A 15,336-nucleotide genomic window follows, 5' to 3' on the forward strand; every position below is an offset into this window, starting at 1 on the left:
TAGTTTTATCCTTTAGCCTGGGTTACTCATGACCTCATATTTCCCCTTATATGATGAGCCGTGCTGAGCAGCTGCGTGACACCATGTAATTTGGGCAATGCCTGATTGAGGCCAAGTAAGGTATCTACCATATTGAATATTTGGTTTTCTTGAACTCACCCAAGAAAGCTGAATATTCTGTGTGGAAACAGGTTACGCCCAAAAAATATACTTGAGGGTGCTGTGATAAATGATGGTAACTTTTCTGTTTGTACCTCATTTACAATTTTCACAGGTACAATGGTGGGAGACCATACCCGTTTGGAGTTCCACAACATTGAAACGGGAATCATGACTGAGAAACGTTACATCTCCGTTGTCCCCTCCAGCTTTATTGGCCATCTGCAGAGCCTCATGTTTAATGGCCTTCTCTACATTGACTTGTGCAAAAATGGTGACATTGATTATTGTGAGCTGAAGGCTCGTTTTGGACTGAGGAACATCATCGCTGACCCTGTCACCTTTAAGACCAAGAGCAGCTACCTGAGCCTTGCCACTCTTCAGGCTTACACCTCCATGCACCTCTTCTTCCAGTTCAAGACCACCTCACCAGATGGCTTCATTCTCTTCAATAGTGGTGATGGCAATGACTTCATTGCAGTTGAGCTTGTCAAGGGGTAAGTAGAAGGGATCATGACTTATGTTGGACACCTTTAATCTACTGAAGCTCTACGTAAAATATGGACATAAAAATAACTTGTCTATTCTACTCCCTACCCTCCATTCCTGACACATTCTCACATCTTCCTTGATTAAATGGATCCATAAAATTATTAGGTCTGGAAAGGAGAGAGGCTCATGATTTAATTTAAAGGTCTTCCACTAACTCAACACTAACAGACTTTTTACTATGAAATGTAGCCCTTTAAAACTATTGAAGAAAAGCTTATTTTTGCAAAAGAGGGCTATGATTTGTATTGCATCTAATTCTTGAGTATTACTAACTACAACCACCCAATTTATACCAAAAGATGAAACATAAATATTTTAAATCCTACCATTAGCCCATATATGCAAGTTTTTAGAAGCTGCCCTTAAGACATTTTACTACCATGTATTAGAAAATAGTCAAAACAAAAAACCAAAACAAAACCCAAAACAGATTAATGGTTGACAATGAATTTAAAAGTCACCCCCTTATGTTTTGTAGTGTACAACCTGTGCTACTTTGACTCTGGAGAGTATTAGTAGGTAGTGTTAATGAAGTGGACTCGATGAGTATGGAATTATAGTGAAGCATGATAGAATAAAATCTGACTATTCTTGTAACCTCATATCAAGATTTAAATTATTCCTGCATTATGCCAGTTTAGCACGGGGGATTTGAAGCCCACTATGTCAGTTGCACACATATAGCCATTAAACCATTTCGGGGATTTTCCAATTATTGTTTTTTTTTTTTTCTTCCTAGGTATATACACTACGTTTTTGACCTCGGAAACGGTCCCAATGTGATCAAAGGCAACAGTGACCGCCCCCTGAATGACAACCAGTGGCACAATGTCGTCATCACTCGGGACAATAGTAATACTCATAGCCTGAAAGTGGACACCAAAGTGGTCACTCAGGTTATCAATGGTGCCAAAAATCTGGATTTGAAAGGTAAACCTTGTAAAGAAATTTAGTTTTTAATAGAGCTTTTCTTACAATAGATAGACTGTTTCCAGAGGCAAACCACAGGTTCAGAGTGCCATGCATTTTTGATACATCATCCATATCCTGTTTTAACAATGTTGAATTATCCTGTAATGCAATTTTTTCTGTTTTTACTTAGACTACTCATCAAGAAATGGTTCATTTTCTCTGATAACCTCGGGAATGTCATGCTGTGGGGGCTGAGAGATGACAGGATAAGTGTCAAAGTGTGGGAAGGGCCGTAATACAGAGGAAGGAATATAGGCTTTGGAATTTCAGCTGAATCATTTAATGTCTGGTGTCATCAGTAAACTGTCTTAGCCTTGTTCAGCTTACATTTACTTTTCTTTGCGAAATGAGGATAATAATTGTTAGTTTCTGTATAGGTTGTGAGAAGTTTTGATGGCATGTCTGTATATCCCTCAGCATATTATTGGTAACAAGCACATAAAAAGCACTCAATAAATGCTTGCTTTGTTGACAATATTGTTGATCTTTACTCCATCTATGATGATTAAATTTTTGAGATGATATATATAAGATGAATGACACATAATAAATGTTGGGTTCCTTTTTTTGCAGGGTAGAAACTCTGGTGCTTATCTCATTTATGCTGTTTCCCCCCCAGCTATCTTATCCCTTATCTGATGAATTATCTCAAGTGTATCAAACTAGTTGACATGGTCACCACATCCTTTACTCATTCTCTTTTGCTAATTACTTTCCTTTCCAGGTGATCTCTACATGGCTGGTCTGGCCCAAGGCATGTACAGCAACCTCCCAAAGCTCGTGGCCTCTCGAGATGGCTTTCAGGGCTGTCTAGCATCAGTGGACTTGAATGGACGCCTGCCAGACCTCATCAATGATGCTCTTCATCGGAGCGGACAGATCGAGCGTGGCTGTGAAGGTACAACCTATTTTTTTCTTGTTAAGCTACAGCCTTGTTGCAAGCACCAAGCCTCTTTGCTGCCTCTGCCACTGCCTCCTTCCTCAGTTGACCAGTCCTGTCTCATTCTCATTTGCCACGTGACATTGCATCATCATCAGTGTTCTCTTGTCACTGGTTTAGTATGTCAAGACATGTGCCACAGGCTCCAGGAATGTATGTTGGCAGATGTTTTCTGAGTATCACATACTTGCCAATAAAAATAAAATAAAATAAAAAACTTCCCTGGCATTGACATCAGGCTTCTTCCAATGTGTACCTTGGCTTCCAGAATGGCTGAAACAGCACTGGAGACTTTTATTTATACTTTAATACATGATGAGGGGAAAACCAGAGATTTTATGTATATGTCACTAATTAATAAAATGTTTCTTATTTTGGCTGATAGTGACTGCATTATTTAATGCAAATCTAGCAGGCAATAGGAAAACGATGTCCAAATGCCATGATGATGGAAGGGAACTAACATTTACTAAGTACTTACTAATTATCAGGCATTGCTAGGCAGTTATTTAGTGTGGTATATTGGAACATTATGGGCTTTGATATTAGAAATACCTGGATTCAGCTCCAGGTAGTAGCTCTTGTTAGCTATGTGACATTTGGAAGGTGATGTAACTTCTCTAAGCTATATCTTTCTTACCTATAAAACAGGGCAATAAAACTTACCTTGAATGTAAGGAGATCAGAAATACACATAAAATGCCTGGTATGTAGTAGGTACTTGATAAATGGTAGGATTATTGTTTACAAATATTATTTTATGTCAAACATCTAATAATACTGCATGTCTACCCATGCAGCACAACAAACCATGCTCAGCCTGTTCCTGTAGATGATCCACTGTCTCTTGAGATATTAAATGAATTTTACAGGTCTTCCTGAATCCAACAATTCTTTGCAGTGTAAACAATCTAGTTTTAACCAGCAGATGGCAGAAGTGAACACATTCAGCCTTCCCTAGTAGTCTTGGGTTGGCTGAAAACGTGACTGTTACCTAACTTGAAAGGCAAAGAAGTTGCCTGACCAAGGATCTATGTAATTATTTCCTTTTTTTCTTTTTGAGCCTTTTGGTTGAGCCTTATGGTCCTGTGTTTGCGCAATATATTGTGTTTCCTTGTATCAGTTGTTAATTTACCACATCAAATCTGTTCATTCCACTTCTGTGTTCAACTTCATGTATCGCTTCTGTTCTTAAACAGCTTCCATCTGGGTTAGCTCATCATTGTAAAGCACACATTTATCAAAGCTTCCTGTCAGCTTATCAGGCTGACTTGGAGTTATGGAAATTGTTTCCCTTTGCCTAAGAGTTATTTTTGTATTTTGCACTAGTAATAGGAATGTTCATTCCTATAACCCACTCCATTTTTCCTTTATCCAGAAATATTTCTTAAATTCTCTTGGCCAAATATGGTGTTTGTACTATGTAGTGTGTGTGTGTGTGTGTGTGTGTGTGTGTGTGTGTGTGTGTGTGTATAAAGGGACAGGAGGTTGGGAATCACTAAGCCCTTAAAGCAGCCACTTTGCTCCTAGAAATGAATAATTTCATTCAGTCAGGGATTTTTGTCTCCTTGGCTTGCTTTTAGTTCTTTTGTGTATTAAAGGGCAATCCTGGAATAGACGTAGCATTTGGAATTAAATTGTATATAGTGTTTAGAAGATTGTGGAATGGCAGTAATTCCGTTTATCCTGGAATAATTAATCATATGAAGTCAAATCACAATATAAGAGCACATATTAGAAAGCGTAAGATACTGGTCAAATGTTACATAATTTTTATTATGCCATCAGTTCTTCAGATTTAAAAGTTAACAGGAATCATCCATTAACTCTATGTCAGTGTTTTCCAATAGATACATGTAACACATGCAATTATAAATTTCCTAGTAGCTACATTTTAAAAAGGTATAAAGTAACAGGTCAAATTTATTTTAATTTTGTATTTTATTCAATTTAACTAAATATACCCAGAATATTATTTCAGAATGTAATAGAGATAAAATTATCAATATTTTGCACTTTTTTCATATTAAGCCTCTAAACTTGAGTTTGTATTTTATACTTGCAGCACACCTCAACCCAGGGGCTACATGCATTTAAAGTGCTCAATACACATGTCAATGGCTACTGTATTGGTAGTACAGGTATACAGAATACAAAAATTAAGGTGTAAATAAATAAAGCTATAGTATTGGATTAAAAGGAGGTCTAAGCTTTATAAAAGGGTACTAAAATGTATAATATAAAGGGAGAATGACCTCACTTAAGAGAGTTTTAAGAGAAGCAGTAAGAGCATCAGCAAAAAGAAATTACATAACGAGTTGGGGAAAATGTCCCTATCCCTATCTACAGCTCTATGTGCAGTTTGGCATTACTCATCACATGCATTACAGAGAGCTCTGACCTTCCTCTGAGTATGGTTGATTGTTCAAAGCCGGATATTGTGGCTTGATGGCTCCACCATCTGAATCTATGGTGAGTCTCATGAGCCTAATAGCACTGCACTCTATTGCCATGGAGATAATTACAACGGTTACCCACTGAGCATTATGCCTACCCCGCTGGGTGGGATGAAGTGGAGGGTGAGTGCTGAGGGAAGAAAGTCCTTGTTGATTGTACACAAATGACTTGGATAATTAGCCTAAGTGGCCAGGAAAAATGGCCCAAAATGGGTTAAGGCATAAATTACTGTCATTGGAAGTTTGTACCACTGTGAATAAGCCCTTGCAAGAGATCCCAGGAGCATTTTAGGGTTCTGTGTAAGATGGTGGGGAGGTAAAGGGAGAGCACAAAACACTGGAGACACTGCAAAAAGCCATCATTTTTATTCTGAATCTCTTGTGTAGAGCATGAGACCCCCAAGAAGGCCTTTGAGCATTAGGTAGTATGAGGACCACAGGAAACAGAACAAATTTCTTAATTTATCATTTCTTTTACATAGAATAGTAAACAAGTAGGGGATGAGGTTTTATAACTAAGAACTAAGACCAGAATCTCTTCAAGATATGTTTTATTCTAGCAAATCTAGAATACACAGATAAACATACACACACACACACACACACACACACAGATAGATAAATATCTGTATCTATCTACATTTAATATATGTTTCCATCAAAGTCATTGACAATGACACTTTAAGATCCCTAGGTAGTAAATGTGTTACCTTCCCTATTATATCAGACCCATGACAGCAGGTAAAATAAAAGGCAAAAGAGTCCAAAATTATTTTTATTTATTTTATTGATTGAGTGAGTGAGTGAGTGAGACGGAGTTTCGCTCTTGTTGCCCAGGCTGGAGTGCAGTGGCGTGATCTCGGCTCACTGCAACCTCCACCTCCCAGCTTCAAGCGAATCTGCTGCCTCAGCCTCCCAAGTAGCTGGGATTACAGGTGCCCACCACCATACCTGGCTAATTTTTGTATTTTTAGTAGAGATGGGGTTTTACCATGTTGGCCAGGCTGGTCTCGAACTCTTGACCTCAGGTGATCCACCCACCTCGGCCTCCCAAAGTGCTAGCAAAATTATTTAAAAACTTGCTAATTTAGTACTCTTCAGCTCTCAAGTATGAGTAGCAAAAAAGAAAAAAATTTTGAAACTAGTATTTGATTTTATGTCTCTGATAGATGCAAAGTGTATAATTTAGATATTAAGTGCAATTTCTGGGCAACTCCTAGTCAACATTTAGTTGTAACTTGATACCTCTCAATTTAAGCTAGGGTTTTTTAAAAAATCATACCTGATTTAATATGTGGCTGGTAAATGTATCTTCCTATATTGAGGCCAGCTTTGCTGCAGAGGCCAAGGCATGATCAGCTAGAAATGTGGTTTCACAATTGCAGATGATAAACATCTGAAAGAAATACACGTGCTTTGTTTTGAAACTGGCACGAATAAATAAAAATGACATTAGTCTGGTGCCCTTTTGCCTGCAACTATTTGGGTTTGGATATATTTTTAAAATTAAACAAATTGAGCTTTTTGGTGTTCCCAAATCACCGTGATCCAAATGTCTAATTCCAGTGCCAAATTCCTGGGTGGCATTTGCAAGAGGGCACAAGGGGTACACTCAAGTGACTCTTTCATGCTCAACTCCTAATGTTTAGAATTATTTCTATGGGCTCCATCTGATTGCACACACGTGTCTTTCAGTCTGACCGTGCACTCCCTGAGGTTGGCTGTGTGGATGTGAGAAAGCTGTTGTTGCCCGTTGCCTGTGCTTTGTCAAGTCTGATGCGCCCCTGCCCTGCTCTGCTGACTTGGCTCTGAGGAGGCCGGCTCTGTCCCTGGTCTGCGCGTCCCCCTCTGCCCTACTCCCCAACCCCATCTTTGCTGTCTCTGGTGAACCTGTAGAGCATTTCAATTGTCTGTCTGAGTGATGGTTATGCAGATTGTGTTTTCATTTCTGTAATGTTATCCTGGTTTATTCTACCTCTTACTAACCTCTGGTTATTGTTTTCGCTTTTTCTGTTCTTTTGCTAACAAAGTTGCGTTGACCAAAGCTGACCTGCAAGGTAGAGAAGGTTCTTGTTCCCATTACCACTTTGGACTGAAAGATGCCCTGTGTAACCCTTGGTATCTTTTCTTTAGAGATCTTCAAGCTGTCACACCTCTTGGACAGCAGCAATTGTGGGGAGGTGGCTGAACCCTGTGTTCTTCTGAAAGGGTGACAGATAACCCAGATCAATGCATGAAAAATAGCTATCAAGAGGAGACCTCATGGGGGAAGAAACATGATTCCATTTTGGGGGATACCAAAGAGGTTTGACAGCATCCCATACCGTGACTATACATCAACACATTAATTTACTCTGGAAATGATGAATACTTCTCCAAGTAGTTGCCATGGAGGGGTTGGCTCCTCTTAATTTGTTCACCATAGATAGAGAAAAGAACTTGGAAGGAAAAAAAAAAAAGGCCAAGGCCAGCCCTTAAGCCTTAAGTTGTTATTTTCTGGGTCAGGGAGGTCATTTCCTGGAGTAGGACATTTAAGTACTTGGGCTTTATGAAAGAGAATGTCATTTTCTCTTAACTAGTTTTAAAATTTTAAATATTTCTGGGCATTTGGGAGACACTAATGTCATTAAAATGTTTCAGAGATTTATATTTTCTATTGGGGATTTTAGTTGAGCACTTTAATTTCCTGTTTTGTGATCGCAGGAAAAAAGTACTCTTGAGGAAGAAGATGATCTGTCATTTTAATCCTGAATACCCTATAAAATACCACATGTGAGATGTTAGTGAATATCTGTTGCAGAAACTACTTCATCCACTATTCAAAGAGGCATCTTACAAAGTCAGTAATGGCCCACTGATCCTATGGTGCCATGCTGCTATGTCTCAGAATAACAAGGGAGGAACAAGCATTTTAGGTGTCTTTTGGCTGATTGTCAAGCAGGAGACTGAGCCTCATGACCTCTGCTGAGTTTGCAGTCAGTCCAAATTGTTAGAAGTGGTTAAGGCAAAGGTAATGTTCAAAAAATTACTTTTCATCTAAAAAGATCATTGACTTTGCTGTGACTTACTTGTTATATGCCATGTAGCTAACCAGTACAAGTGCCTATCTATCCAGAATACATCCACCAATGAAGACTCTGTCACTATTTTACCATAACTTTGTTTTTCTTTATCGCCTCTTAGCAGATTCACATATATTTTAATATATATTTAAATTAAATAAAAGAATATACACTAGTTAGGACTTAAAGTCAGAGGAAGCTTTACAATAGCTTTCAGTTTCAAAGTATAGAGGGCCCTTGTGGCAATACTGTTGTTTTAGACACTATGTTTAATTGTCAAGAAAGATCCACTATGTATTTCTCTGTAAATGGAAGAGAGAGAGAAGGGGGCAGGATTCAATCTGAATGCAAGACAATCCAAGGAGATTGAAGCTCCTTAGGACTGGATTTAGTGGATTAAACTAGACAACTACATCTCTTCCCTGACTTTACTATTACGCAGGGTAAGAACTATATGGATTTTGAATTCCCAGAGCTTAGCATATTCTCTCACCTAGAAAATCTGGACATGGCAAAATAATCTGAAAGTTCTCATCCAAAGGAATAATGGTTTGTAGGGAGAAGTGAGTGATTGATTTCTATGCCTAAAGTAAATTGTTTACCAAAGCGTAGATACAGATTTAGGGACATAGTGGTTTGGAATATCTTGATGTTTCCTTTTATGGAAGCTGTCTAGGCATCAATATGGTTTTAACATTATTACTTTATTGGCACGAACTTTCCTCCATTCTTGTAATGACTTGACAGTCTCTTTGTTTGTGGCAGGAGCTGCTATTCTTTTCGATTATTTGGGGCCGTCTTACTCTTTCCCTGTTTTATAGGAAAAGCTTTTAGTTTTTTGTTTCCTAACATTGGGGTGTGGACTATTACTCACAAGCTGGCTTTTTCAGCTACAACCTGTGAATATAGATAGTACTAATTACCATGAAGTATGAAGGGTAGTGAAGATATATGACAAGGAAATGAGGCAGTTGGAAGCCTAGACAAAAATGTATTCAGAAGGAAATATAACAGTGAGGTGTAAGAAGTGACGTAATGAGTCTAGATGAGTCAACAGCTTAAGTCCTCTTGTTATTGTGTGGTTGGGGTAGTGTTTTATTTTTTATTTAAAAATTTTTAACTTCTCCAGTGAATGTGTTGTTGAATTTAACAGGAAGTTAGTGTCAGCTATGCCTGTGTATCAGGGACTAGGTACTAGGGATGCTAGGATACTGCAGATGAGATGCAGTCTCTAACTTCAAAGAATTCCACAGATGATCAGCCAATAATCACAATGCAAAGTGAAAACTCCTATCCTAGAGACCTGCGTCCTGCCATGTTAGCATGAAGGAACACACTGGATCGTGTAGGGTCATGGTGGTCATGGGGAGTGCTCAGGGGATATCTTCTCAGACAGAGTTTGAGCTGAGTCTGAAGGACAAGTATGTTTTAGATGGATGAACGATGGAAGCACATTCGAGAGCTTGGCTTAATAGGGAACCTACAAGAAGCTCAATGTGGCTGATATAATGTGTGTGGGGTGATATGATAGCACATGAAATGGGAGTGGTAGGATAGAGACAGGTAATGACAGACTTTTCCTGTAAGGAGTTGGACTTTATCCCAAGGATGCTGTAAGGAGGACAGAGATTTGGGTTAGATTTTCATTTTATCAGGATCACTCCGACACTAGAATGGAGAAAGGATGATGCAGACAGAAACTAGAAACAGAGAGCAGATTCAGGAGTGAAGCAGCATATTCCAAGACAGAGGGAAGAGACATGCCCCCAGTGCCTGTTACTTTACTCGGTCAAGGAGGTAAACAAGTTTCCCTTTCGCATGAAACCTCAAAGAGCAAGAAAGAAAGTGAACTCTTTCTCCTGTTTGCTGCACACACCCTCTCCGCTGCTACACTGTTGTTCTGGTTAGTAGCACATGTATTTTCTCATTATGACAAAAGATATCAAGGAAGAAGTTTACCGACTTTCCTGGTTTCAGGCCAGAATCTACATCTCTCTAGGTCAGCACAGGAGATAGGAGCTCTCCACGGTACTCCTGTGATCTACAGGAGGGAGGTTGCCTTGCTGAGCAGTGCAGTCTTTGTATCAGTGTACCTTGGACAGAATGACAGCTTCTACAGAACATTCAGAAGTAACTTTCTAATTCCTTTTTGTTTTTAAGAAGGGTATTAGTGGAAAGGAAGAGATTTCCTAAAAGCCTATTCATGGAAGAAAGGAGCTGCAGAACTATAAAAGAAATATTAAGATTGACCTGTTTGGTGTGAGGCAGATGACATAAATTATGAGAAATAAAAGAATAACTCTTTTTTGTATTAGGTGATTAATTAGAATCTTCCTATTCCGTCTTTAATTATAACTTCTCTTAGCAGGTTTTATTTCTGATGTTTAATGACTTTTTTTCTAGAAATGTAAGGTGTCCCTCTGCCCAGATGGTGAACAGGTGGTCAGGGGATTCAGGATCCATTGGATCTGGGTGCTAAGTGCTGGCTATTTTGAGAAAGTCAATCAATGTATTGGGTTCAGATACCTTGGAAATCTCAAGATTCTTTAAAGGCATTTTAGAAGAGAGTTAGAATTAGTCAAACACCTTTAGTTAGGTAAAGGAAATTTTAATTCCCCAACTGTCTTTACTATGATGAATATTGTCCTCCACCTCATTTTCTCTGAAACTGAAGATTGTATCACATTCTCCATTGTATTTTTTGTTATAAAATATAGTACTTGACCTACTATAAGTTCCTCAAAATGATTTCTATTGTGGAAAATAATAAGAGAGACATAAATTACAGTGAACTTCCCATTATTGTTCTTGTGTCCTTTTCCTCCACGTTATACGAGAGAGGCGTACAACACAACTGTGTCAGTGTGGCACACTACCAAAATGCATCTTGTTTCTGGACTCCTCATCAACTGTACACCCAACGTAAGTGGGAGGAGGAAACCTGATTATTGTCCTTTCCAGCAGAATTGCTGATGATCTTTATTGAGAGTCTCCTTGATGAAGGCATACACTAAGGACTTGGCAGGTTGCATCTCCATTGTGACTACAACCTTAGCTGATAGATACTGTTATCTGTTTCATAGGTGACTTTATAGGTCTTGCATATGTTCTTTCATTTAATCTTCACACCATATGATGCAGTAGAAATACATATCTCCCTTATACAGAAGGGGACACTGAGGTTTAGAGTTTAATATCACCAGCCCAAGGTCACATTACTAGTAAGTGATTAAACTGGATTTTAAAGCCCATGACCTTTCGCCTATTATGCCATATGGTGTGAGTCTGGGTTTGCTTATTTCCAAAGCAGAAAGAGTACATAGATGACCAGAGAGTATCTGAGAGTGTCCTCCATGCTGACTTTATGGTAGATGGTTTTCATATCAACACCGTTTCGAAAAGTTCTAGATACTATTTGCACAATGTTAGAGCAAAGTATTTTAAATTACCTCTTTTTTGTTGTTGTTGAGACTGGGCTTTGAAACTCCTTCTCTCTCTCTTTTAAAGTATATTCCACTGCCCCAGCAGACCCCCTACATCAGTGCCTAGAAAACAAGGAAAAGCAGACAGACTCCTCAGTTTACATTTTCTAAAGAATCATTGACTTACGAGGGATTGTGTATCACTTTGAAAAGAGTTATTTGACCTTTGTGACCCAGGCATCCCCTGAAAATAGGGTGGGTTGAGGAAGAAGGCTTCATGCTACCAGCCATCCTCTCACTCTTACAAATACCCTACCTGCAGCAAGTATCAACTCCCACCTCTCTACTGTCATGGAAGTGTGCTGTGGGTAAATCACTTTACTCTTAAGCTGTAATTATTCTTTTTAGATCATTGACCATCAAGAGCAGTGCTGTGCTAGAGCTGGCACTGGCACAGGAATTTCTAGGAATTTTGTAAGCCAGTTTACATGAGGCAACACGTTATGGCTTGAAATTGGCTATGAGGGGAGTACTAATAAAACCAACACATGTTACAAATCAGTTTTATTTTCCTTTTCCTGGGGTGCTGGTTGTTAAACATTTACTAGTGATATATCACCAACAAAAGGCCACTGGGGATAAAGACACCATGAAGCCATCTCAGTCAACCAATTCCCATCCATGGCCATAACCAATTTTATACCCAACGTATTATGAGAGGGTTGAAGTGGTTGAAGAGAAAAGGGTGTTAGTGAAACTGCTCCGAATGTTAGATTTTATTCTTTGTCTTTTTCACTGATCATTCTAATCATGTGAGCTTTTTAAAACCTCTGTTTGAGAAGAGGAAGCCATAAGCATCTGAACATGCTTGAGAAGAGTGGTTTTGATGCCTTGCTTAGCTTTGGTAAGGCATAGGTCCTGACTTCAAGACAAAAAGCATGATCTTGGGAATACAGCCACCCTTAGGTCTCTCTGACAATGAAATTTTATAATAAGATTTAGGACCCTATTCTCTGGCATTGCCTTATGTTCTATAAAATGTGACCTAGAGTATTCGCGTCTCAGTGGATTCACTTGACATTTTTAAGTGATCATTGCTTTCTTATTTTAAAGCTAAATATAAGTGAATTTGGCTTCCTCCAGTTAAAATGAATAGATCTTATGTTGTCTGTAAATGACTGTCTTCAGAAAAGCCAAGGGGACTCAACGCTGTAAATTTAGAAATACTCTGAAAGCTATGGAAGTAGCTTTGCTGAAGGGTCCAAGACATATATTCAGCTAAGTAAATAGGCTATCCTTATTATCAGGAATACCCTCTGTATTAGTTAGGGTTCTCCAGAGAGCTATCATATATATCATATATAGGATATATGTATCTTATATATAATATATAAAATATATATTATTTAGATATATACATCTTATATATAATATATTATATAAAATATATATTTTTATATATATGTATAAAAATAGGAATTGGCTCACATGATTATGAAGGCCAAGAGACTCCACAGTCCGCTGTCTGTATGCTGGAGGATAAAACAGTTGGATTCTAAAGTCCTGGGAATTGGGGTGGCAGGGGCAGAAGTGGCATGATAGTGTAAGTTCTGCTCTGATTCGAAAAGCCCAAGAACCAGGAGCACAAGCGTCCAATGTCTGAGGGCTAGAGAATATGGCTATCTCACCTTAAGCAAAGGAAGTGAATTCCTCCTTCCTCTGCCTTTTTCTTCTATTCAGAATAGGACCACAACAGATTGGATGATGCCTACTCACACTGGGGACCATCTGCTTTATTCTCTTCACCAGTTAAAATGCTAATCTCATTTGTAAATACCCTCAAAGACATACCTGGAAATAATATTTCATTATTATTATATATAATGACCAGGTATCTGGGCATCCCTTACCTCAGTCATTTCGACACATAAAATTAACCATCACATTCTCCTGAAGACTCTCAACTCTTTAATTTTTATATTTTAGCAGTAGAGACTATAGATTGCTCAGGTAGGCAGTAAGAGTCTTTCATAATTCATTCGCATTTTCAAAAATTTCCCTGTAGGGTTTCTATAGACTTATTTATATGAGACTTATATAAATACACACACATATACATAAATCTATGTATATTCATCTTTTTTCTGTACTTTTTTCCTTCCACCCAACTACTGTTCACTCATTTTTTTCCCTATAAAACAATGTAAATTTTAAAATGTGAAAGTAGAAAGATTAGGCACTTACCCGGGGTAGAAAATTAAACTGAAGGTGGAAGATCTCTTTAGACAGTTCATGGCATGTATTATTCTGTTCTCATGCTGCTAATAAAAATATACCCAAGACTGAGTAATTTATAAAGAAAAAGAGACTTAATGTACTCATAGTTCCATGTGGCTGGGCAGGCCTCACAATCATGGCAGAAGGCAAACGAGGAGCAAAGTCACGTCTTACATGGAGGCAGGCAAGAGAGAACTTGTGTAGGGGAACTCCCCTTTATAAACCCATCAGATCTCATGAGACTTATTCACTATCATGAGAACAGCATGGGAAAGACCTACCCCCATGATTCAGTTACCCCCCACCGGGCCCCTCCCACAACACGTGGGAATTAAGGGAGCTACAATTCAAGATGAGATTTGGATGGGGACACAGCCAACAATATCAGCAACTCTTATAATGCTCCTTCCCATGGAAGCTGTGGTTTGTTGGGACAGGCAAACCCTTTGGTTAACACGGAGTTCTACTATGATAACTTCACATTTAGGTTGCACCGATAGAGTCTAAGCCCTTTGACTTAAGCCCTTCACTCCTTGTGATTAAAGTTAGTGAATGTTGATAGATCAGCCTCACCTGGTCCCCACTCCTGGGTCACCAGCCTTGGCCCTCTAAAGGAATGGACATTGAGAAGACAAACTTGATATGGCCTCCAGGCCTGTCACTTCTCCTTTTCCCCCTTACCCTCTGCCTGCTGCAGCCTACATTTCTCCACCCACTTCTTGTCTGGCTAGAACTAGGTGGTGCTGCTTTAGCACTATTTATGAATTTCAAATTGGGGTGTTTGAGACATAGGTTTGGTTAAGTCTTATTTGGGCAATAACAGAGAAAGTGCATTCTGATACTAGTGTTGTGAGCTTTAGGAAGAAAGTGTATTTCAAGGACCTACAAACAATAAAAGATACTCTATCAACTTTTGATTTTCTAGGCCATGAAGAGGAATTGACTAAATCAGTGTACACGTGCTGTAAGGGTGGATTAGAGCAATAACAGGCATAAAATTGTTGTATCAGACAATTCTTAATGAGAAGAACAATCCCACAATCAAGAAAAATGATAGGAAATTTTGGCAGCCATCAGAATTATCTGATAAATAAAATGATAAGGGAATGAGATGCAATTTCATGTTTTCCAGCAAACCAAAAGCAGGGCTGGAAATTAGAAACCAAAGTACTAACACCACTGACATCTTATTTAGTCTTTCCAGACACATTTCTGTTGTCTTGTCACTTTCTGTAGTATACAAAGAAAGTCACCATCTTTTCTCAAAGGGATATGTGACTATTTTAGTGAGAGTTATTCACATATCAAGAGCAAAAATAATTTATACCATTCCTATACAGGAACTTCCTAAGGCCTTTGGATGTTTTAAGATATTAATAATTAATAATGACAATGATAAAAAAGACTTCATAAATATGTAATTAAACAAATTTGTGCTATCTTATAATGTCTGGAATTTTATGTTGGTTTGGAAGAGTGTTTTATGAAAAATTATG

General features: G+C 38.5%; 1 protein-coding gene across 45 annotated transcripts in view; it reads left to right on the plus strand.

The window, feature by feature from the left end:
- Positions 1 to 15,336, plus strand: part of NRXN3 (neurexin 3) — a 1,722,001-nt gene that overhangs the window by 796,663 nt on the left and 910,002 nt on the right. For 24 of the 45 annotated variants that reach the window (XR_010151247.1, XR_010151248.1, XM_024348613.3 and 21 more), the window contains 3 exons: positions 275 to 656; positions 1,451 to 1,641; positions 2,408 to 2,581. Coding sequence is in view for 42 of the 45 variants with exons in the window: in XM_024348613.3 (XP_024204381.1) it covers positions 275 to 656; positions 1,451 to 1,641; positions 2,408 to 2,581 (747 nt within the window). In the remaining 3 variants the exon portion in view is untranslated. Of the gene's footprint in view, positions 1 to 274; positions 657 to 1,450; positions 1,642 to 2,407; positions 2,582 to 7,109; positions 7,137 to 15,336 lie in introns of all 45 variants that reach the window. The other 21 variants (XR_010151246.1, XM_063793837.1, XM_063793838.1 and 18 more) reach the window with 1 other exon arrangement.

The sequence above is a fragment of the Pan troglodytes genome, chromosome 15 (genome assembly GCF_028858775.2).
Source record: "Pan troglodytes isolate AG18354 chromosome 15, NHGRI_mPanTro3-v2.0_pri, whole genome shotgun sequence".
NCBI lineage: Eukaryota > Metazoa > Chordata > Mammalia > Primates > Hominidae > Pan > Pan troglodytes.